This window comes from Gouania willdenowi, chromosome 7, assembly GCF_900634775.1.
Source record: "Gouania willdenowi chromosome 7, fGouWil2.1, whole genome shotgun sequence".
Taxonomy (NCBI): domain Eukaryota; kingdom Metazoa; phylum Chordata; class Actinopteri; order Blenniiformes; family Gobiesocidae; genus Gouania; species Gouania willdenowi.
The window spans coordinates 37,572,328-37,597,435 of record NC_041050.1 but is presented as its reverse complement, the minus strand read 5'-3'; the positions used below and the strand labels follow the sequence as shown (position 1 = coordinate 37,597,435).

Sequence of the window (25,108 nt, the reverse complement as noted above, 5' to 3'; positions counted from 1 at the left end):
TGGAAAAGGATTCATGGAAAACCAGAATAAAGGCAAATAAATCTGTGAATAATGAGACCTCAGAGTGTGTGAGGAAATTTGGACGACAAAACGCTGTTAAATGAATGGAAAATGACTCGGTCGTGTTTTAAAGAACCCTCAAGATGCATTAAAATGAAAAAAAAAAAAAAAAAAAAGCTAGAGGAGGCTGCCAACAATCCTGAGAGACAGGAAGGGACATTTAAAACAAAGGAGCCACTTCCTGTTTTTACTAAGCACGAACGAGGATGGAAACACAACAATTCTTCATCTTTTCATGTTGTAAACTATGAAGTTAAACTCTGATCTGAGTGTCTGTTAACATCATTTTCCATCCTAAGCTATAGATGCAAAGGTGAAAAACATTGAATAATAAAAGTTGTTTATATTGAAAGGAATATATTGTAGTGTAACGTGGTTGCTGAATGGCAATTGAAGCATCTCCAGACCATGAATGTGATATTAAAGTATGAGTAATTTGATTAATTCCATCACTTAATGATGAAGGGTATCCAAAGGTAAGAAAGTATCATTTTAATCCTCATCTATGTGCTTCAGTTAAATCTGGTGGATTATTTTCAACGTGAGACATCCCTCTGTGATGATCAGATCAAAACTACCAAATCTTGGATTTAAAAAGGAATTCATGTAAAGTATGGTCAAATATTTCCTCACACATGTAAAAACTTCCACTAAGATTTGAAATCAGTATCAGGAAGTTGGACGATGTGTTGAGGGTTTATCCATTCTGAGTTTGTATGACCAACACTAATTCAACTTTATCTAACAAAAGACGTCAAGACGACCCCTTAAAACTCCCACAGAATCTCAGCCAACTCTGAAGACACCGTATCATAGATCTGGGCGATGTAGACCAAAACTCATATCTTGATATTTATTCTCAAAATGGTGATATACAATATTAATCTCCATAATAAAGACAACTCAGGGTTAAATTAGCTGATGCACAATGCCACATAGGCACATTTATTAACAACCAGTTGTGAAAATGTGACACTTTTGGCTTTTTCTCCTCTAAGGGACAGCACGTGTGAGTGAGTTCTGTTTAGGGGAAGGTCTGGTGTTAGAACGCACTCAGAAATCCATTTAACTGAGCTTTTCATGTTGTTCTGAGAAGTTACGAAAGCAACGACTCTTAAAACAAGTATTTTAAAACAATCTTTAAAATATATATATATGTCGATATAGGCCATTTGTAAATTTCTGTATCACCAAAAAAAGAAAACTCAATATATCTTGAATCTCGATATATTTCCCAGCCCTAGTGTATCACCACTTGCCCAGAAACCAGAAAAAAGTTCTACATCTTTGTGGAGAACGTGAAACAGAACTCAGACTGATCTGACATTCTTTGACCTCAGCTTTACGTCATAGGTCAACTTACAATCAATGATTCACGGTTTGAGATACAGGATTTAGTTACTGTACATTAAGGTATTTTCATTAAATTGCCTTTTTTAAATTAGAATTCCAAACATGGCAGAGAACAATGTCGACGAGTGATGAAATAACTCAAAGATTGGGTTCAAAATGGTCATCACATAAATGAAAAATAGTTTTATATACCGTACATCCCAAGAAAGAGTGACCTTTATACTTTGAATGAAAACAGATCAGATATTTTATATGTTTTCGCGTGAGCCTAGAACCATTCATATATGTGACTAATCATTAGTGATGTGAACAGTCTATGTTCATAGCTCTAAGCTGATCACATTACAGGGAGCTGAGACATATGCTAAGTAGTTTACTGAAGGACCAAACATGTTCCAGACCCAAACACACACTGACTTTGTGAGTATTTAGAGGAGCTGACATGTCCACCAGATATAATGTATAGCAGATCTATTTCTATATTAATATACCATATCTACCTTTCTATGTGCTGGAGTTACGGAGATATTGGAAGATGAAAATGGAAGAAAAATAAATCCATTGTCCATTTCTCAAATAGTTTTCATCTGATCAAACTAAAAATGTACAATATTAGGAAACAATTGGTAACATTGTCAGAAGTTTCTCTTCTGCAAACACTACAATAATAGGTATATTTATGTAAATTTAAATGGCTTAACTGAAGTGATTTAGAAGAGCAATCAGTTTAAATGTTTCCAGGAAAAGTCATTGAAAGTTGTTAGCCTTTGAGGGTGGAGCCACTGGGTTAACGTTGGTCTATTATGTGTTTACCTGATAAAAATACAGGATAAAGCAAGAGAACAGGAGCTGTTTAAACAGTTCAAAGTAAACCAGGAAGCATACGTCATGTTTAAAGGGTCAAATATACTCTGAGAGGAAGGGAGTTACTTCCCTTTTCCTGAAACATTCAGGTCAAGTCATTTAAAATGTGTTCACGGACTTGAACCACGTGACCTTTTGGCTAACAATGACAGCTATAGCAACGCTGTTAGCTTCAGCCCCACAGTATAGATGTAGCTGCCCGACTTTGGCTCCCAGATAATCAAAGCATTAGAGTAAATACTCAGGGGATGCACTGATAGTCAGAGTACAGTAGTGAAGCACACAACGAGATAATATGAAACCAAGATAAGTGCTAATCTTAGCTGCTACCGCTGTATCTTTACATTTCTATCTGTTTGTAAAAGAGCCAAAAGATGTCTCTGTTGGTTTGAATTAAAGCTGCAGTATGTAGAATAGTGAGACTTGTATAGAAACAACCATGGTCCTTCCTCCCCTCCCTGTTTCCAAACCTATAGTCCCTTATTATTCTCGTGAACGTTACAACTGTGGAGCTCTTAGCGTCTTTTTTCTCGATAGAAATTAGTGACAATTGTTGTGTTATTGGAGAGTTTTCTTGTGTTTTAGAGACTCTGACATGAATGCACGTATCCCTCTGAAACCAGTACGTGGGGCAGACCCTGTGCGGACCTCCGTGAGTCCGTTCTGCCCGAGTATGTCTGGACTTTAAACGGTCTTCGTTTTAACTCTTGCTTTGTCGTATAACCGTTGTGCTTAATGTTGTGATGTGGACTTCTACTGGAACGTCCGCCATTGCACTTTGACTACTGAGGACGTGAACGCACATGGACTTTAGTCGAACAGCCAATAGTAATGCCCCAAAACAGCTAATGGAGCACTCTGTTTCTGCTGATTGGCTGAAAGGTCGCGTCACACTCGTGGATTTCTGAACTTCATATATAGAGTCAAGAGAAGGTGATAAAGTGTCCTTTCAGAACATTTTAGATTACAATATACTCAAAGGTGATGATGGATTTTTGACCAAATGAAGCCAAAAAAACTTACATACTGCAGCTTTAAGGATACTTCATGATCGCAGGAGGAGATGAAAAAATCACATACTGTATGCTCATATTATTTCTAAAATATTGTTGCAAAAAGAAGAAACTATGAACAACAATTACTTTAAATTAGGTCATTTTAAAATCTTGCACATCTGTAAACCCCTATAGTCGACTACTTAATGGGCAGGTGGCCCCATTAGGGTGGTTTAAACTGACAAATATACAGTATATTAATAAGATATCTATGGTTACATATATTTTATGTTAACTCAAGGGGTCCCTCTACTGGCAGTTGTTTGCTATGCTTTTTTTTTTTTTACTAGTAATATCATGTTCAGGGTTGACTTCTTTTTGGAAACACTGCTAGTATTGTATGTATGTGTTAGTTTATGCCATCTTGTAGCTTTACCGTGTTTTAGACGAAAAATGTAAGACATTCAAGCAAAATTTGGTGTAAGATTTTTCTCTCATTCTTAAAATTGGTATAAATTTCCTGTAGTTGTCAATTCTGTCACATTTTGTGATAGAATTATTGCAGTGCAATAATTAGGACCTACTAAGAAAAAGAAAAAACCCACACTATGACTTTCAAAGAGAAATTACTGCAAAAAGTTGAATTAATACTTTCTATTATTAAATAATCTGAAATGATTCCCCATTAATGTAGAAAACAAGGTGTCTCATAAACCAGGGGTTGAGTACAGGGTCCACATTAATCTTGGTCAATAGTTCACATTTATTGAACATATTGTGAACAATATAAACATGTAAATTACAACTTACAAATCACAGTGATCTACAAAAGCACAAAACACTGAATAATCTCAGGGATCTGAACTCAACAACGTAATGTTTGACTTTAGGATTCATTCGTCAAGATCAAGAAATTCTGTTTACTGCCATCCTTTTGTTTTCTCTGTTACTTTTACGAAAACAATGCAACTCCCGGTCCACGACGTAGGAATGTTAGTTACTTTTGTGGAATATTTTTGACATAAGCTGATCTATTTTTTACTATTAAACACAGTTCAATCTCTGCCAGGCTGTTTTTTGCGTCCGACCGTACTGTATACGTTTAACAAAACTGAAAAGACTGGCAGTGTTTTAAAGAGCAAAGATGAACGAGTAACAAAGGAAAAATAGAAATTGTTTATAGGTTATTATTGTGCCATGATTTCTCTGGTCTGGCTCAGCTGGGATCATATTGAGGAGCATTATCAGTTCAACACCCCTGATCTACATCCAGGGCTCGGTCTTTCAAAAGATTTAATCCTAATAAAATTAATCCAGATTTGATCATTCTTTTTTTTCTGTCCATGATCACGTAATCCATGCCCTATTTGACGCTTCTACGTATACATAAAATACAAAATATGTAAGAAACCGACCACATCCAGGCAATAAGTGACAGATATCAGTCCCAACAGGATCGTCACTTTAAACTTACTAGATTTTGTGACTAATTTCTATGTAATTAAGGAAAAAATTATGTAATAATTTGAGAAAATTTTAAGGATTTTATAAGAATGTTGAGGTTTTTCAGCAGTTTAACATTAAAAATGACTGTAATCATGTGATAAAAGCAACTATGAGCCCCTGCAAATATTGTTGAGTTTAATTTACACAATGATTCATGCTTTTACAGTTTTTTACATAACTTTCTCCTGCAGTCCCAATTGGATGTTTCTAAAGGGCCGGATTTGGCCCCCAGGTCACAAGTCTGTGGGTTACACTGTATGATCCAAATATCGTATTATTTCATTCACTTTTAAAGTTTAATTACATTTTGGGCCTTAAATCCACCCTTCTGATGGGATCAGTTTAATCCAGATTTTTTTTAGATCAAAGTGAACCCAATCCTACTAAAAAAGTTCTGGAAAAACCCAAACTAAAGATTTGATTCGGATCAAAACCAAGATTGGATTACGTGATCTAATCCAGTTTTACTTTTGAAAAATCCATTTTCAAGATTCGATCCAATCCATTACCCAGAATCCAAGCTGATTACTTGAAAACTGGTCCCAGGTGTTGGTCAGTGGCAGTTCTGAAGCTCAGTCTGATCTATTTTGTTTGCTACAGAAAGTTACTGGTGAACTAAAGCCATACCAAAGTTGTTAAAAAAAAAAAAAAAAAAAAACCTTTGCGCTCAAGCAAGATATTTGTCTTTACACAAATGACCAAAAAAAGAACATGAAGGAAGCTTTGAGGTTCAAGAGGGCTAACACCATACAAAGAATTTCGAGAGACTCTGAACCAAATATACATATTCTTGAACTCTGGGAAACCCATGAACACGCACACTAGACGAGAGGAGAACATGCAAACTGGAAACAGAACAGAGCCAATGCCCCTCAAACACTAACTGATATGTTCATCTCACGTATCTCAGTTCACAGTAACCTTTAAGGCATTAGAAACCCCGCCTCTTGGATAAATGGTCAAATGTTGGTGAAACATCACTATGTAGCAGTTTGTAAACTAACTCTGCAGCACAAACATTTCAGATGTGCAGCCTTAACGTGCAATTTACTGCCACCCGCAGGCATTAAAGTATTTAAATCTAGTTCTTACAAATTCATGCGTTCTACAGAGAAATATTTGTTATAGGTTAATTACCACATCTTTGAACTTTTAGAAATCAATAAAAAAAAATATTTGTAACCTGTTGTAGTAGAATGAAGATCTGGTCTACCAGGTCTCCCTGTGTCCTCAGGACGAAGATTTAGGTTGCAGCCATTTTTACCTGATTGTCCTTCATAACATCAGGAAACGTGTGCGTGACTTTTCTTCTTCTGATGATTTAGCAGCATTTCCCCCCAAAACATACAAGTGACAGTATTTGATAACGTCATGCAAAACCAGTACACACAAACTGTAGTTTATCTAAACCCCTCAAGATATCAAGCAAGTGCAAAAACCGGCTGCTTGCACACAAGTTTCATATAATACGAAGTAATCGCAGAGTGACTGTAAACGAATAGGAATATCTCCCATCTTTCTTTTATTTGGGAGAGGTGATCTTCTCTATTCCAGGCCAGGCTGGGACGTAGTACCGAGGCAACGTTCCCTCCATGAGCCGTTCCATCCACAAGCCTAGACGGTCCAGTTTGTGGTGGAGCTGCAGGGTAGATATGGTGCGGGATCGACTGGTCTTGCGTGGCGCGTGGTCGTCACGGGCACTGGACCTGGACCTGCTCCCTGACAAAGCACCTTCATCCTCAGACGACTTACTGCTGAGGTCTTCACCTGTATAGACAGGCTTGAACAAGCACAGATACTTTTTGTGTCCGTTAAGTGCCAGCACGAATCCCGCGTAGTCGATTTTGCGATTCCCTCCGTCGTCCTCGTCGGCGTCTAGCTGCATGGCGTCCCGAGCGTACTCCAGCAGAGTGTTCATCCACACACTGTGTTTGTCCACGTTAAGGAAGGAAAAATGCAGCGACTGGTTCCTATGAAGGAGTTAGAAAAGAAAAATGTAAGTAAGTTTCTATTAGGGGCGTAACGATGATTCCATTAGAATCACGATTCAGTGACTTGATATCCGGCACTTTAGAGCATCCAATTCTGCCGCTGGAGAAAGTAAAACTCAGAGAGAAAACATGAATTATTGTGTTAATGACCAAATAATCCAGATATAGATATCTCAGATTCACCAATTTAGTGAAACTCAACAATATTTTGAGGGGCTTGCATTTTTACTTTGTTTATATCACATGAATGCAGTCATTTTAAATTGCGGAAAGAACTCTCAATATTTCCATAAATCTTGCAATTTCTGACTAAAAAATCCACAAAATTCCTCTAACAATACACAACAATTGGTAACAAAATCAAGAATTTTTAACTAGGGCACAATGATGTTAAAATGCTTCACCCGTAGAGTAGTTTGACACCCCTGGATTACTGTCATCCGGAAGGCCAATGTGCCGAGCACAGATCGATGTAGTTGGATCGTAGGAATACAAATCGATCTAATGATGAATCGTTACACCCTTAGCTCCTATAATTAGAACTCCCAGGATGCTTTGGTCCACCTACCCAGTGAAGGAATAAACCTCTTTGGCGAACTTGCTGAGGAGGATGTTCTTGGAGGCGTCGCTGAGCACCAGGACAATGTTCATGTGTCCTGGTCTCAGCTTCACCAGGTTGCTCATGTAGGTGATGTCGGTCAGCTCCGTCACCTCCACAAAGTTCTTCTTAGGAGGCCGGCTGAAATCAAACGGCACAAACTCATGTTAACACGGAGAAGTTCTTGCAGCGTTCTAAAGTATGCCGTGTGTAGTATGTTAGTATGTGATTTACAAATACTTCGTTACTGTACTTAAGTAGTTTTTTCTGAGTATTTATTTCTTGTCAACTTTTTACTTGTACTTCTTACTTTTTTAAACAAACATCTTTACTTTCTACTCCTTACATTTAAAAAAATGAGCTCGTTACTTTTGAGACCTTTGAAGATGGCGCCAAGGTGCAACATTTTGGTAGTTTGAGTCTTTTTCTGTTTGGCACGTCCCTTAGTTTTATAGTTAACATTTTCGAGTGTTTTATAAATGTTAAACTCAAAGCTGCTCTCGGTTTTATTGAGCATTTGCACTTTTTTTTCTTGACACATTTTATTTACAAATGTTATCTATAATGAGTGCTATATTCTCCAGGTGTTCAAAGGTAACAGATTTAATTTATTTCCGCGTACCAGTTTTCTACAAGTTCTTGAAAGAATATGGAATTTTCGGGCTTAAAACCCCTGTGTTATTATTGAAGGAACATTTGTTTTACTTTATTTATTTAAGTACATTTAGTAGCATGTACTTTTTTTTACTTTTACTCAAGTAAGGGAGCAATTTCAATACTTTTACTTTTGACGACTAGTACTTTTGCCACCTCTGGATTTCCAACACAGCCCAAATGTAGTAGTGTAGTACATGTTCTCTAAAAAGGTGAATAAGTTGTTTAATGAAACATGACCAAACAATCAAAACAAAGTATTTTAGTTTGTGCTGCAGAGCAGGAATAACTTCTGTCATATTCCCACCTTGAAGTACCGCTGCTCTCTGATGCTCCGTTGTCTGTTTTTATTCCATCTCTTGCTCTTGGTTTGTTCTGCTTGTCATCACTCGAGTCACTGCGAGCACACAGAAAAATCCAAAAGAGTCACTTTGCAGAGTCATTATGTCATTTCCTTGTCACATCAGAAAGTAAAAGTTAGTGATTGAAAGTAACCTGAAAGCCTGGATGACCACAGTTCCAAACAGGATGAACAGGGCAGAGAAGATGAGAGACAGGAGAGGCATCATCTCACGCCTGTAAGGCATCAACAACACACTGTTTACATCTCTAGTTCTAGTAGAGAACAGTGCAGCACAATTTACCCTCAATCTTGAGTTACACGTACCAGTTGTTGTGCAGGATGTCGTCAATGACTTCAAGGAGGTAATCGTACGATGCATAAATCCACCGGACCACGAAAATCTAAAGAAACACTATCAATCAGCTGAGGAGAAGGACCTTTGGTTGTGTTCGAAATCGCATACTAACTATACTCATTGAGTATATACTGTCTACTATATACTATAAGTATGATCAGGATGATGGGCGTTCCCACTGAAGTACACTTCCAAGTTTCCCAAGATGCACTTGGAACCTACAGCGTTAAAAACCTGAATCACACTGAGACTAAAAGTTCTGAAAACATTTGAAGTGAGAAAGTGACCAGGTAGAATATCAACATGTGCTCATTTGATCCATAAAACTCACGGAAACACATTTTATGACGACATTTCGAAGATTTTCGTAGACCCTCCATTGTGCTACTGACTAAACTTCCTTCTAACTTCAAAATAAGAGCCTTATTTACAAAACACTTATAAATTAATGGAAGACAAAAAGAGATGCTTTTATTTTGAAAAGAGGATGTTTGATTTTTAACTTGAAGCCGCTCCCAGGACCATTTTACGTTCTGTTCACAATGCATCATGGGACGGTTAAGTATGACTTGTGTGCCCATCGTGCATAATTAAAAAATGTCCCCACATAGCACACGCTCGGGGACCAAGTCGGGCCCTTTGGAAAAAACATAAATCATTGTGTCAATGAAACTAAACAATGTTTACAGAGGCTCACAGTTGTACTGGTGCTTATATCGCATGATTGCAGTCTTTTTCAATATTAAACTGGTAAAAACTATAAATTCTTACAAAACCTCACATTTTCCTCAAATTATTATATAATATTTCCTTTAAGTAAAAACTGATTACAAAATCAAGAAAACGTAAAAGTGGAGATCCTGTTGGGACTGGTATCTGTCACTTGTTGCTTGATATGGTCAGTTTCTTACATATTTTGCATTTTATGTATACGTAGAAGTGCAAACTAGGGCACAATAATTATTTATTTTCCAACATAACGTCTGTGGCCTACTTGAGATCAAACTGCTCTGTATTTGGCCCCTGAACTCAAATTAGTTTGACACCTCTGCCATATAGTAGACATCCGGTATTTCTCGCGCACACAGTGGTTTCATACTATGTAATGTGAACGCACTACTTACTTATTATGACGTCAGACTTAGTATGAGTAGTACATTATTATGGGATTTCGAACACAGCCCTTGTGATAGAAATAACATGATATGGAACCACCTAAGGATGACTTACAGAAGCGAACTCATTGATGAGTTCAGGCAGGACCGCGTCATGGACGAGGATGGACGGGTCCTTTTGGAGACGCTCCAGCTCGTCCAGGAGACGCTGCTGGTCCTCGTCGCTGCCGTTCCAGGCAGTGACAGGTTTGTAAAACACCTTTCCTGCAGCATTACGGCGCTCCAAGATCACCACCTGACAACAGAAAGTCATCAAAGGGTGAGACGAGAACAGGAAAACAGAATGAGACGATGTGTAAATACAGGCGAGGGAACCTGAGGAGATGACTGAGGGCTGTCCTTGTTCTGCATGAGGACATCACACAGTGGTTGCTGTAGATGCTGGTACACGTAGGCAAACCTCACCACCTCCCTGGTGTTGGTAGAAGCCAGAGTGAGAAAGGCTTGTTTTCCAACGGAGAAGGTCTCCTCATCCCCAGTGATTAGCAGGACGCAGTATCTGAGAGGACACACATTAAAGAGAAGAGAATGGACAACAAAACACTGACGTTGTGCCGATACTAGTATCTCTATCACTGTCTCTCCCCCCTCACCATCTCCACCTGTAATCACAACCTACCTGGAAGAGATAAAAGCATGGATGAGTCAAAACTTTCTACAACTCAACAGCTCAAAAACAGAGGTCATCCTCATTGGCATTCCTCACCAGGTCCAGTCATCCCACATTACTTGTAACTCCTTCTCTGGTAAAAACATCTCACTTTCCCCTCTGATCATATGTGACCCACATCTCACCTTCGACTCACACATCAAACAACTCTGCAAGATATCGTACTTCCACCTCAGAAACATTGCCAAACTCTGACCATTTCTCACCATCCAAGACGCAGAGAAACTCAGCCACGCCTTTGTCTCCTCCAGGCTGGACGACTGCAACGCTCTTCTCATCGGGATCCCAAGTATGAGCCTCCAAAATCTCCAATACGTTCTAAACAGCGCAACTTGGATCCTGATGCAAGTGCGCAAACATTTCACAATCCTGAAATCCCTCCACTGGCTTCCTGTTCAATACAGAATCCAATATAAAATCTCCCTTTCACCCAGCAGTGCATCCATGGCAACGCCCCATCTCATCTGAAACCCCCCAAACTAGCTCTAGATTCCTCCGGTCCAGCAACTCAAACTGACTCTTCACACCCAGAACTAAGCTTTGCACGATGGGGGACAGTGCTTTCTGCTCATAAATCAAGCGCTATACAGTATAAATCAAGCCCATTCATCTGCACCCCACCTCTGGAACATTCTCCCGCACCACATCAAAACCCCACAGACAGTTAAATCTTTTTAAAAACAACTCAAAACTGTCCTCTTCCATAGAACGTTCTACATCTAACATTGCCCCGCGATGCCCGAAAACAAACGAGCGTCCCTACACATGAAAGAAAATGTCGAAAATTTAGGGGACCTGAAAACAGGTCACATCTTTTTAAAACACTGCAGTATCGGCATGTATTGGTATCGATATCGGAAAAAAACACTACATTCAGCCTTTCATTATACGGGGATCAGCCACGGAGAAGGAAGTGTCAGTTGAAAATATTGAAATAGAAAATGTACAGTAGGTGGCGATATGCATGTATTAAAGTTGGCTGCAACGCATCAATAACCAAGACAGACGAAAGAGAAGGAAGTGTTACCACTCACTTCCTGCGTCTGTGGAACTGTTTGACAGGACAGAGTTCATCAAAGACCTTCTGATTCACAAGCCGAGGTGCCAGGAGAAACTTGTTGTTGGACATGAACTCGTCAATTATTGCTTTTTTCAAGCCTTTCGCCTGGAAGACAAAAGAAATCAGGACACATAAAAAACAGAAACTCCTTCCTTCAGGATTCACATCTCTCTGATTCACCTGTATAATGTCTGCGGGCTTGTCAATATTCTCTTTGAAAACCAGCATGGTGGGTGCATACGTGTTGATGTTGAACTGCTTTTGCAGATTGGCGGTCTCTGAGAGGCCCTGGTCCACATAACCAAACTGCATGTAGTCCTTATAGGCAAACGCTGTCAGCTAGAGAGGAAGGAAGTCTTATTATGTTTGCAATGGAGGTGATCAATGCTAGAGATCCTACTTTGTAAAGTAGAGGAACTGAAGGCACTTGATCAAACAGAAGCATGTGTGGCTTGTTGACTTCGTGCCAGCTGCTCAAGAACTGCAGGTCGTTCTGATCTGTGACCTGAAGAATCAGAAGCTGAGATGTTAAACCAAGCCGGGTCTGATCTTTAAACATTTCTCACCCGCTCCACCAGCCTCTGAGGGAGAAGGTCCTCCACAAACTGCCTCAAATGCTCCTTCGCAACAGCGTAGTGGAAAAATGTGACTTTGCCATTGATAACTCCCAGTATGGATGGTGTGCGGTGGGCACCGAGGTGATTGGCTAACCTTCTCTCATAGCCAACATCCACCACTCCGACTCCAACACCTGCAAACGTAAAACGTCATTGCTGAGCTGCACTATTCTGGGGTGTGACTGCAGGATAAATAGGCTATGTTCAAACTGCAGGCAGAAGTGGATTTTTTGGGGCATGAAGTGACCACACAACACTCAAAACTGGCTCATATCTGATTTTTTAGAATCAGATTTAGAGCACCTTCATATGTGGTCCTGAATCAGATACAGACCTCAGTGTGAATGGCCAAGGTGGATTTGATGCAATCCTTTTTCTGAACATGGATTATCTTTAGCTTTGATATCTGGATCACTTAAATAGATCCACTGGGTCTCTGTGTTTGACATTTGCTTGTTACCCCGTGCACTGATCTGCTCTGTTTCAGGCTGCAATGATTAATCGACATAGTCATTAATGTCAACTACAAAAATTAGTCAACACAGATTTTGAATCATAGACACGTCGTTTCATCTTGTAAGTTAATGATGAAATCAAGCCTGCGGTTACTAACTGGTTCCTTTCTTTCTGCTGCAGTACCTTATATTGACTGATAGGGGCAGTGTTGCACCACCAACTTTGTGTAAAAACTGAAACCGTGAAGAAGAATGGTGGAGAGAGGAAAAAACTGAAGAAGTTTAACGCGACCTAAAGTTTCTAAAGCTTCTGAAGTTTTCACCGAAATCAAACCAGTGAAAAACTTTAAGTGTAAACTCTGAAGTTCTGCTGTCAACCAATAAAGCACGACGGAGGGACACCCCAAACAGAACCATAGCAGAGCCCCGGTTTGTACACTGTAGAGAGAGACGTGACATCACTAAAAAAGCCTGACAAAATATGTGCTTCAAAACATCGTCCAGCCCTAGATCTGAGCAAAAAAATCAGAATTGAGCATTAAGGCTTGCAGTGTGAACGTAGCCATAGTGGATTATGATGCGAGACTGGTTCCAAACCTAAACTCTCCATCTCCTGCACCACCTCCTTCCACACAGGTTCTATGTGGATGCAGCTGAAGCACCAATCAGAGGTGATCTTTACCAGGTACGGCCTCTGGTAGCTGTCGGGCACCACCTCGGTCACGTACTGGTTAAAGTGCAGCGTGTACTTGCTGTCGGTGAAGTCTCTCTGGTTCTTGCCGTTGAACGGAAAGTTGAAGGACTCGTCAAAGTAGAAGTTGTTGTGACGATGGCCGTAATAGTTGCTGCCGTAGGGCTGCGTGTCATCGGTCTGCCCGTAGCGGTCGTAGTTGGCACGTTTGTCCTCACTGGACAGAATCTGAGTGGAAAACATGTGAGAAGTTACTGTTATAAAATTAAAATTGTCTTTATGAAGATGGATGGTTTGTGATGGGTGCGTTTACTAACCTCATATGATTTAGTTATCTTGATAAACATGTCCTCAGCTCCTGGGTTTTTGTTTTTGTCTGGATGCCTTTGAAGGGATATGATCATGTTAGAACCTAGGTTCCCAAAGAGGTGGTACAGGTACCCCCAGGGGTACGCAGATTGTCATAGGTGGTACGTGAATAAAAATTAATAACAGCGTGACAACATTGGAAACTAGAATATAAATAAAGACAAAAAGGAAAAATACCGCAACACGACATATACAAAAACAGATCAAAACACAATACACGACATTGACAATCAAAAACCAACCGGAAAATTTAATAAAAATCAAAATAAATCGGAATTCATTTAAAACATGCATTTCCAAAAATTTAAGAAATCTTGGCAGCAGGTTTAGGATGCACAAACTAATCTTTTTAAATAGCAGAGTTTCAATATTTTAAATAGTACAATGTACTGTAGATGTAGATGCGTTTGGTGCATGCGTTGAAACCGACAGTGGAAACTTCTTCATTTTTTTTACTGCATTTTAATTTTAACTAGATTTATATTTGGCAAAGTGAAAGTATAAAATACAGTTGTTTAAGATTGTGTGTTTTAATTTAAAAAACAATAATTTCAAAGTCAGTTTTTTTTTCGTTTTTGAATCAATTACTAGAGATTTCAGGCGACCCCAAATGGGGTCCCGACCCCAAGGTTGAAACAGTGATCTAGGCTGTCTCTCATATACAGCTGTAGGGATGGAATCTGGAAGTGATCTGAGATGTTTACCACTCTTTAGCGAGACGCTTGTAGACCTTCTTGATCTCAGCCTGGTTGGCGCTCCTGGTTACACCCAGTATCTTATATGGGTCCATGATCTCAGGCCCAGCCTGGCTTGGTCCAGCCATCAGCCCAGAGAGGAGGAGCAGAACTGCAGCCAATGGAGACATCATCATCATCTTCATCTTCATCATCACAGAGTCCTGGAAAGCACAACAGGAACCTGTGAGGAGGGGTGGAGTCACAGATTTACTCCAGGAGAGGAAATCAACATCGTTGCCTCATCCTGCTGACATGTTACCAGCCTGTGACTGACTGTGAGTGATGCCTTCACGTTAGCAATGTTGCTACAGAAGATTCTTCTCTCTACCCCGCGCAAAGACGCTCTTTAGCCGCCGTAAGACCACATATTGACAGGAAGCAACACGACGGTAAACCGTACTCCACAGCATCCCTTTCCTTTCCTCCAGGACCAGCCTGTCAACCTGCCGCTGATGCGAAGGAGCAGGAAAGCAAGGAGGGAGGCTTCACCGCCGAAAGGCTTTCTGGGAGATTGAGTTTTGTTGAAAAAATTATCGTCCGCTTTATTCCTAAAGGAGCACTCGGTTTTCTTCACGGCGCAGCGGGGAACACTGATATGCCTTAACACTAGTTAAATAGTTTCAGCAAAATTTTGCATTTTTTCGCACAAGCAAATTTACGAAAGAGGATTACGGCCAATTTTGATGGAGAAAATACATTTGTGCAAATCAAGAATAAAGTCGAAATGTCAAGAATTAAGTAGAAATGTCCCGAATGAAGTTGAAATATAATTTCAAAAAGTTGTAAAATGTATTTTAGCAACAAACCACGTTGTTACTTTTTTACAGCAATGTTTGTGAAATTTGTGATATTTACTTTTCTTGTAAAAAAATATGTCAATGTTAAATATAAATATAAACGTAAATGTTAATTCTAAATCTAAATATTAAATGTAAAGTGTTAAATGTAAATCTAAATGTGAAATATAAACATGAAATATTAAATCTAAACCTAAATGTTAAATACTAAATGTCACTAGTGAAAACACACTAGTATTTCATTGACACGAACAAGCGCTATATCCGTGGTCTACATAGTCCTGTAGATGGAGTGATTGCACTCCACATTTAGATTTAAAATGTAATATTTAGATTTATCATTTAGTATTTAGATTGAACAATTAGATTTAAATCTAACATTTATATGACATTTAGATTTATAGTTCATATTTAATATTTAAATTATGTATTTGATATTAAGATTTAACATTTAGAATTAGATTTAACCTTTAGATTTTGATTTAACATTAACATATTTTTATGACAAAAGCGAATATCACCAAATTTCTCAAACATTGCTGTAAATCTGGTCAAAAGTAACATTAAAAAAATACATAATTTTTTGCTGCTTAAAGTTGCTGTTTATTTTAGCATGCGGAACTTTACAATCGGCGCCCCACATACCCTCATGACAGCGACGCCCTGGAATAAAAATCAAGCGCACCCACATTTCTTTTTTCTCAGCGGACCAATCACAAGCAGCGGTGATGTAAACACGGAAGTGGGAAGCGCAACAGAAAGTAAACAAGTGACTTGAACAATAAGGAGCCGATATATAGATATTTTACTGGACAAAGTAACATATACGAATATATAATAATAATATAGGCAGGGTTCGTAAAATCAATATAATAGCAAACAGAGTTTTTATTGAGGAGATCTTTGAATGGAGGAAACGCACAAGAAGCTTCTTCAGCGGAACAGGTCGAAGTTGGTGTCAGACCTGAACCCTTCAGACCTCTACGATGGCCTGTTAGAAAAGGGAGTTTTCACTCAGGATATGATCGATGAGATAAAGGTAAAATATTGCGATCTAGTTTTGTTTTCTCAGAGCTTTAAAGCTGACAGTGCAGGTGTTTCCTGACAGAGCTCCGGGACCAGGAGGGACCAGGCTCGGCAGCTGCTCCGGGACCTGGAGACCAGAGGGAGTCGGGCCTTTCCGTTGTTGGTGCAGTGCCTCCAGGAGGCCGGTCAGCACGGCCTGGTAGAGGTGCTTATGAACGGAACAACTACCACACGACTCCAGCCCTCAGAGCCTCCACAGAGACCTACTGTCCACCCTCTGCCAGTGTGTGCGTGTCTCAAACAAACTCTACAAATTCATGTTAAACACCATGTTCTATATCATTGTTAAAATGTGTAAACATGAAAAATAAATCTAAATGTTAAACTTAAGTCGGTGGCTATCAGTACGTAGCCGTATCGTACGTAGCGCCCCTCATTGGCCAGTACTTCTGTTTGCTATTAATACGTAGATTCCTTCACTACTTCTACCGACTAACTAACCTTAAAATAGCGCCTGGTGTTATCCGTACGGCTACGTAAGGATAGCCACTATGTAACTTTAGATCGAAATGTTACATTTTAATCTAAATCTTAAATCTAAATTTTAAATCTAAATATTAATGTTAAATTTAAATCTAAATGTTTAATTTAAATCTGTGTTAAATGTGAATCTATAATCTAAACCTAAATGTTAAATCTAAATCTAAATTTTAAATCTGAATCTAAAATCTAAATTTAAATCTAAATATTAAATTTAAATCTGAATCTAAAATCTAAATTTTAAATCTAAATATTAATGTTAAATTTCAATCTAAATGTTTAATTTAAATCTGTGTTAAATGTGAATCTATAATCTAAACCTAAATGTTAAATCTAAATCTAAATTTTAAATCTGAATCTAAAATCTAAATTTAAATCTAAATATTAAATTTAAATCTGAATCTAAAATCTAAATGTTAAATCAGTCGCCAAGTGTAAAGCTAAATGTTTAGAAATTATACAAAGTGGGCAGGTCAACGCCTGTTGATCATGCAACATTTACAATTAGATTTAATTTTCATGTGTACACATTTTTAACAATGATATAGAACATGCTGTTTTATAGGAATTTATGTCTAAAATGAAAGAAATAGGAGCAAAATGTTCAAAATGTGTTGGCTTTGAAAAGAGTTTTTACATTCAGCACCGTGTGCGTGCGTTAAGATGATGAAGGTGTAAGATCAGGTTATTAATTTATCTACATCTGTACGAGTGAACCATTTTGTTCTATTTACTATTCTATTTCCTATTTTTGTTCAAGTCTCACAAGTTCCTGGTTATATTGTTTTGTATATATACTATATTTTTGTTGTTAAGTTTTCTTCCTATTATTACTAGACTCTCCAATGGATGTTGACAAACAAACCAAAAATGCTCCACCTGTCTATCCTGTGGAAAAACCCAGAACAACTCCCACTCCATGTAAGTCCAACTTATCCAATTAATCTTTATTTTTTCTGTCCTGATGAATCATAAATATCATGTTTTCTCGCAGCACCAGACCAAGAATACAGGCCAAGACCACAAGGCCGACCACGTCGAGACAGTGTTCAGGTAATGCCTTTACCTTTAGGTCCTGTACTACGAAGCTGGATTTCCTCTTATTGCGCTAACTTCCTGGATTTATTTGGTGCATCCTGTACTACAACGCTGGCTAAATCACCATGGTAACTTGGTCTGAATGTCTAACCTGGTCGGGACCAGGTTATGAAGTGGATAAGATCAGAATGAGTACAGATCAGTACAGTACAGTGATTGGTCTGACGCTGCAATCTCCACCCCGTCACACGAGCGCACACGAGGGTGGTTCACGAAATTAGTTTTCACCAAAATTTGCCATATCCCTTTTTTTCCTTGTTCACACTGACAATGTTAGCATCTGGACCAAAAATGGAGTCAGTCACACTTTCTCACAATGATGACATTTTTTTTTTTCTATTTTCAGGAATAGTATTTACACTTTTCTAATGTTCTTACACACAATACTTGTCTTAATATTGTTGAAGTTTCTGATATCTGTGAAAGTTGCGCATTCTTCGGTTGAGCAATAAAAATTGTGAAAAAGTGTATCACCCTTTACTGACGTTATATTGGCTAAATGTTTGTTAAAAATGTTCAAAATGTCAATAGGAAGGAGGCAAAATGCGATCTGGCAAAATTTGGAAAACTTTTACTTAAACCATCATTGTGTGAACCATGTATTGTGTCTGAAATCACCTGGTTTAAGTGAACGTATTTATATCCTGCTTCGTAGTACAGCTGCTAATGGAGAGATATTAGGATCCACTTATCCAGCCTCGTAGTACAGGCTCTTTGGGTCCAAATCTTAAATGCAGGGATTTGAGTTTCACTGTCTGTAGTGACATTGTCTCTGTTTGCTTAATGTGTGTCAGAGCTATAAAATGGACGCCGCACCATGTGGTCACTGTCTTATCATAAACAACGTAGAGTTTGATCCTGAAAGCGAGTTGAACAACCGCAAAGGCTCCAACGTTGACTGTCTGAAGCTGGAGCGGAGATTCAAGGCTCTCGGCTTCATTGTTGACGTCAAGACCGACCTGACACAGAGAGTGAGTGAGAGATGACGTTTCTGATTAGGGCTGGGCAATATATCAAGATTCAAGATATGTCAAGTTTTATTTTGTGGTGATGTAGAAAATTGTAATATCGCATATAATTATATATTTTGTATCAAAATACTTGTTTTATAAGTCACTGCTTTCACTACTTCTCAGAACAGCATGAAAAGTAGAGTTGGATGGATTTCTGAGTGTGTCCTAACCCAGACCTTCACCTAAACAAGCCACACTACAGAACTCACTCACACGTGCTGTCCCTTAGAGGAGATAAAAGACTAAAGTGGAACATATTGTGCAGCTTTTTGTTCATAAATGTGCACGTGTGGTATTTTGCATTAGCAAATTTAACCCAGAATTGTCTTCCTGGTAAGACTTTGAGTGAAAAATATTGATATTTATATTTTATATTGTCATTTTGAGAAAAAAATATTGACATATGAGTTTTGTTCCATATTGCCCAGCCCTAGTTTGAGGTAGAGCTGGGCGATACATCGATATTCAAGATATATATATATCTATGTATGTAGTTTTTAAATTTTGTATCAAAATACGTGTTTTATGAGTTCCTGCTTTCACTACTTCACAGAACAGCATCAGAAGTAGAGTTGAATGGATTTCTGAGTGTGTCCTACTCCAGACCTTCATCTAAACAAGCCACACTACAGAACTCACTCACACGTGCTGTCCCTTTACCCAGAATTGTCTTTCTGGTCAGACTTTATTGAGTTAAAAATATTGAGAATTATAACCATATCGTTCAGCCCTAATTCTGATACAAAGTAATGCAGGCCAGTTCCAATTGTTTTTCTTGTTTGTTTTTTAGCAAATCAAACATGAACTGAGTGTTCTGCGTAAAAAGGACCATTCACAGTACGACTGCTGTGTGGTCATCATGCTGTCCCATGGCACTGAGGTGAAAATACGCACACCTGCATGGTCTGTGTTGAGTTGATTTGGATTCAAACAGAATCAACATGTTTTGTTTGTTTGAAGGTGAGTCACAACCGTTTCCCTGGTGCTGTGTACGGCGTAGACGGTCAGTACGTTCTAGTTCAACACATCACCAACTACCTGAACGGGCAGCACTGTCCGTCTCTACAAGGGAAACCCAAGCTGTTCTTCATCCAGGCCTGTGGAGGAGGTACGTGTAGGAGAACGTGTCATTCATCAGCCACAGAATGGATGAACAGCTGCAGACGTTTTGGTTCCTGGTGCAGATGAAAGAGACACAGGTGCTGAAGTTTCTCCTGAGGACGTCCAGAGCTCCAACGGTGGAATAGACGACCAGACGGACGCCATTCCCGTGTCCTCCAGCAGTGACTCTCTGAGCACGTCGGATGAAACCGATGCTAGAGCTACGCTACCAACCCCCAGCGACATCCTGGTTTCATACTCCACTTTCCCTGGTGAGTTTACGCTGTGGCCATCAGCACGTTCTGATTGACAGTCATCATTTTAGTCAGATTTAGAAACCTTTATCCTTAAAATGAAAATATGTTGGACTTTTTCAGTCATTAGATTGAACAATAAATAAAGAAACAAAAACAAAATTTAAAGCTGCTGGAGACGATGTGTTTTTTAAAGAAATATAGACATAGGCTGTGCTCGAAATCGCATATTAACGTACTACTCATACTGAATCTGACGTCACAATTATTATGTAGTGTGTTCACATTAAATAGTAAGTATGGAAAGACTGAGTATGTGAAAAATATCTGAATGTACGATATTTTATATGTGGACATTTTGAAAGTATGCACAGTGGACACACTAGGCATACTCAACCGTTCCCAACCTTTTTTGGATCGTGACCCCATCTTGATATCAAGAATTTCTGGCGACCCCAAAGACATTTTTTTTTTTAATAGAATTAGTTTTCTATCCTTTTTATTATACTGCATTACAAATACAGATTAGCTAGGATTAGTGACAAGTTGTGCCAATTAAGACGTTTTTTTTTAACTACATTTTATTTAAAAACTAGATTTATCTGGCAAAGTAATCATATAAAATACAGTTATTTAAGGTGTTGAAGTTTTTTAATTTGAAAAAGTAATAATTTAAAAATGAGATACTAACATTACTAGACATTTGACCTCATTTAAACACCAGGCGACCCCACATGGGGCCCCGTCCCCAAGGTTGAAAAACACTGCATCAGACAGTATAGAAAGATTGAATGAGCGAGAAATACCCAGATGTATACTGTATGCATGGTGGGCACACTAGTCATACTCAACCGTCCCATGATGCATTGCGAGCAGAATGAAAAATGGTCCTGGTACTGACTTCAAGCTAAAAATCAAACATCCCCTTTTCAAAATAAAAGCATCTCTTCATGTCTTCCATTAGTTTACTTTTTTCTTTTGTAAGTAAGGCTTTTATTTTGAAGTTAACAGGAAGTTTAGTCAGTAGCACAATGGAGGGTCTATGAAAATTTCTAAAATGTTGGCATGAAATGTGCATTGGTGAGTTTTATGTATAGTATATAGTATACAGTATACTCACTGAGTGTGTAGTGTGTACTACGTGGTGTGCCATTTCGAACACAGCCATAGTTTAGGTGTCACTTATCAATAAATCAAAGAAAATAAAGATCAAAGCAGCCTTTTGTTTGTTCGTAAATTAGCTTAAATATATGACTGTATGAGGGCTACACTTTGTCTTTATCAGTTAAAATATTATTGTCTCCAGCAACTCTAGATAACGGCGATTAGAAAAAGAAGTGTGTGTGTCAGTGAAAACAGGACATTGATAAAACAGAGAACCGTACAATGCAAAACAAAAACAACTGTTTCTGTCTTTTAACATTTTAACTTCACACGCAGAGATTAGATCTGATTGAACAGCATGTTTCACCCTTAAAATAACCACTTATTGGATACAATCACTGAAGTTCAGAGTCATTTTAGTGACACACACTGGCCTGTGCTTTGGTCAACCCTGTCTTTGTTTTTTTTATTCTAGTTTTTTAAAAAAAAGTTACAGTGGAAAATATTGTATTGAGTAATTCCAGGGTTCTCAATAAGATGTTAGAAACAATCATCCACACATTCATAGTATTGTGACAGGAATGCAAAATAGAAACAGAAAGCAAACAACCATTTATAACATAACAGAATGAAAAATCAATTCAGTGATTTAAAAAAAAAAAAAAAAAAAAATCAATAAACAAAATACTGAGTTACTCATGCTTGGTACAGATCCTCCACTAATAAATACTGTAGAGACAAGAAATAACATTTTACATTTTATTCAAAAGAGATGCTTTTCAATTTTAAATGAAGTATTATGTAGAACTCGCAGTAATATTGGGACTATTATGGACACTCTGGATATTAACTTTAAGATTATGAAGCACACTGTTTATAATAGACGGTGATTATGGGTTACAAAGTGGAGAATACACAAAGTAGAGCTTTAATCAGACCAAAATAAAGAAGACCTGAGGCGGACAGAATGAGAATCAAGCTGCAGACCCCCAGGCCCTCCAAACCACGCCCATTCAAGCCACGCCCACAACGAAAATTAAGCGTTTGCAGCGTACAAAACTTAACCCAGCAATGTAGCAGCTACAATTAGCATATTAATCAACGTTTGAATAAAGAGAAACTATAAACAAACTTTATTTGTGCTTTGATGATGTAATGAGACCCGAACCCATAACCTCTAACCCCACCCCTAAAACAATTATTTTCAGCAACATTTTTTATTTATTTCTGATTTACTTACTTAGGCTATTGTCTCTCAAAAGTGGGCGTTACGCTGCAAAGGCTTCATTTCCGTTGTCGCCACCACAATGGGTGTCACAATGACCATATTTGGAAGTTCAACTTCCTTCACGTTGGCCTGCAGGTCTGCATATACTTGGACAGAACACGACCCGAACTCGTCCAGCCCAAATGAAGCAGGTGTCTCTTTAAGCCTGAACCCATTTTAACCAGTATTTACACCCATGCACGTGCATGTAGAATGATCTGTTAAAAACATGTAGAGCAGCTTCATGTGTGGCCACACGCTGGCGGTTGAAGCTACGCTAGTTTATGTTTATGGGTTTTGTGTTTATGGGTTACCAAGCGGAGGATGCACACAGGCAACATCGAGGGCAGCTAAGTAGTTACAGGGGTCCTCAGGTGAAGACGGGAGTGAGCATCCGAGCAAATCGCCTGTATTAAAAACACGCTGCCGCTGATGTATGTGTTTCAGGTTCTGCAGATTAAACAACCCATGCACGCCTGGAACTCCCTTTTGTGTCCAAATGTGCAACAATTATTACGACTGTACCGATTAAAAAAGAAAACAGAGAAGCCCCCGACGCTGGTTGGAACGGTGTGGGGGGCCCATGTGCTCAACAGCGCTGGCGAGAACCCTGAACCCTATTTTGTTTCCACAGGTTACGTTTCCTGGAGAGACACCCAGTCCGGCTCCTGGTACGTGGAGACCCTGGATCGCATTCTTGAGGAAAACGCTTCGAGTGCTGATTTGGTCACCATGCTGACCATGGTGAGGTTTTAAATCATCCTCTGCCGTCGGGAGCGTTTCGTGCATCTTATTTTAACGGTTTTGTTCCTTTTTCAGGTAAACCTTGAAGTTTCCCAGAATTCTGCCAAAGGTGTTTACAAACAAATGCCAGGTTCCTTCAACTTCCTGCGCAAACAGCTCTATTTTCAAATGCCAGCATAGACGCACAGGGAATGGTTCCTATTTCAACAACAGCTTTGGAAGAATTTTCTTATTTCAAAAATAAGAGATATTAAAAAAAAAAAAAAAAAAAAACAGCTGAGAATTGACAAGCTTTTATCTTCTGAATATAATTACACTTGAATCAACTGTCAAAGGTTTCATGTTTGAACACAAGTGCAAACATTTTCTCATGTGTCATTGTGCATTTTAATTGTAGTTGTTATTGGGTAGGGGTTTTTTTTATGACATGTTTAAACCACTAAAGTGTGAATATTCGATGCAAAGACACTCCAGATCCCACACACAGCCTTCAGTGTTTGTATTAAAGTCTTTAATTTACACATGTTGTTATTACAGTCATTATATTTAAAATGTGTTTTTGTTAAATGAGAAAATAGGTGTGATTTGTTGAATAATCTGTGTGTCATCAGTTTAGTTGTGACTAAAGCTAAACTCATGGTTCAGAGAATTGACCACTAGGTGGAGCTGGTGTTCCTCTGACGTTTCTACGTCGATACATTAAATAATACATTTTTACTTTTGCTATCAAGTATTCAATCCTGCATTTAGTGTATTTGATAATAGTTTAGTTAATTTAATTAATTTAGATTGAAATTGAAGAGTTTCATACAGAGGTGGACATTTGTTTGCCAGTAGAAAAACCTGACCAATGACTACATTGAATTCAGCTTTATTTATATAGTGCAAATTACAAATTAGCAACAGTGGGAAGAAAAAACTCCCTCTTTTTATAGGAAGAAATCTCCAGCAGAACCAGGTTCAGAGGTGGAGAACATCTGCTTCCACTGGTTGGGGTTAGTGGACAGAAGGACAAAAACAATAGCATAGAAGGATAAACCATCAGAGTGTTCCAGACTAGTTGAGCCATGAACCAATGATCAGGAACCTCCAGCTCCAGCATCAAGACACCTGAAACAGAAAAGAGCCCTCTGAGGGCGAGGAGAAGACACTGACTGCAGAAAACATGATACACTATGATACACTCGTTCCTAGTGGTTAGATTAATATTAAACGTCTTGCAGCATCCTCCATGCTCTGAACTGTTTCCACTACAGACGAGGTTTCGTCTTGTACTGTCATATGTAATGATATATGGGGTGGACATCAGTGTAAATGGTGTGAGGAGTATGATGGGTTAAGTAACGAGGAACAGAAGTGGGGGGCTGTTTACAACCCTTTATAACTGTGTCTGACTGGACATCATCCCATTACAGCTCATTAGAGCTATGTGTATAGATGGTGGATTGTGTTTGAATATAATGTTAATGTTCTACTATATAATCTTAGTTCCTATTTTTAGGTTTAGGTCTTTGTTCCTAGTGGTTAATGCTATTATACAGTATACGCTTTAACATATAAGTAGGTTTTTAGTTTAGCCTTAAAGGTGGAGAGAGTAGCAGCCTCCCGTACTAAGACTGGGATCTGGTTCCAAAGGGGAGGAGCCTGGTAGCTGAATGCTCTGCCTCCTGT

At 38.7% G+C, this 25,108-nt stretch overlaps 2 protein-coding genes across 4 annotated transcripts; one reads left to right on the top strand and one right to left on the bottom strand.

Moving 5' to 3' along the window:
• Positions 1-4,017: 4,017 nt before the first annotated feature.
• On the bottom strand, positions 4,018-14,987 carry LOC114467585 (dnaJ homolog subfamily C member 16-like). 3 transcript variants are annotated; one of them, XM_028453992.1, is made up of 15 exons: positions 14,768-14,987; positions 14,461-14,674; positions 13,705-13,771; positions 13,294-13,615; positions 12,191-12,375; positions 12,025-12,129; positions 11,805-11,963; positions 11,599-11,729; positions 10,210-10,393; positions 9,950-10,129; positions 8,689-8,765; positions 8,517-8,597; positions 8,329-8,418; positions 7,338-7,508; positions 4,018-6,748 (listed from the first exon to the last, which is right to left on the bottom strand). In XM_028453992.1, exons 2-15 carry the CDS (start codon positions 14,643-14,645, stop codon positions 6,301-6,303), a joined length of 2,385 nt encoding a protein of 794 aa, XP_028309793.1. In that variant the 5' UTR covers positions 14,646-14,674; positions 14,768-14,987; the 3' UTR covers positions 4,018-6,300. The 3 variants fall into 3 exon arrangements, with proteins under 3 accessions (XP_028309793.1, XP_028309794.1, XP_028309792.1); XM_028453993.1 differs by having other exon boundaries at positions 14,461-14,654; XM_028453991.1 differs by having other exon boundaries at positions 14,461-14,987.
• Positions 14,988-15,852: 865 nt separating this feature from the next.
• On the top strand, positions 15,853-24,007 carry casp9 (caspase 9, apoptosis-related cysteine peptidase). The gene is made up of 10 exons (XM_028453038.1): positions 15,853-16,329; positions 16,399-16,603; positions 17,694-17,777; positions 17,851-17,909; positions 18,749-18,925; positions 19,758-19,847; positions 19,928-20,075; positions 20,152-20,340; positions 23,328-23,437; positions 23,513-24,007. Exons 1-10 carry the CDS (start codon positions 16,198-16,200, stop codon positions 23,615-23,617), a joined length of 1,299 nt encoding a protein of 432 aa, XP_028308839.1. The 5' UTR covers positions 15,853-16,197; the 3' UTR covers positions 23,618-24,007.
• The last annotated feature ends 1,101 nt before the right edge of the window (positions 24,008-25,108 follow it).

What these genes read in the sequence shown, in the direction of transcription:
- LOC114467585 (XM_028453991.1), bottom strand. Translation starts at nt 14,645, where the DNA reads ATGATGAAGATGAAGATGATGATGATGTCTCCATTGGCTGCAGTTCTG. An exon ending in AGATAACTAAATCATATGAG is followed by an intron (nt 13,616 to 13,704) that starts GTTAGTAAACGC and finishes TTTTCCACTCAG; the next exon opens with ATTCTGTCCAGTGAGGACAA. An exon ending in GTGGTCATCCAGGCTTTCAG is followed by an intron (nt 8,419 to 8,516) that starts GTTACTTTCAAT and finishes GTGTGCTCGCAG; the next exon opens with TGACTCGAGTGATGACAAGC.
- casp9 (XM_028453038.1), top strand. Translation starts at nt 16,198, where the DNA reads ATGGAGGAAACGCACAAGAAGCTTCTTCAGCGGAACAGGTCGAAGTTG. An exon ending in ATATGATCGATGAGATAAAG is followed by an intron (nt 16,330 to 16,398) that starts GTAAAATATTGC and finishes GTTTCCTGACAG; the next exon opens with AGCTCCGGGACCAGGAGGGA. An exon ending in AGACCGACCTGACACAGAGA is followed by an intron (nt 18,926 to 19,757) that starts GTGAGTGAGAGA and finishes TTTGTTTTTTAG; the next exon opens with CAAATCAAACATGAACTGAG.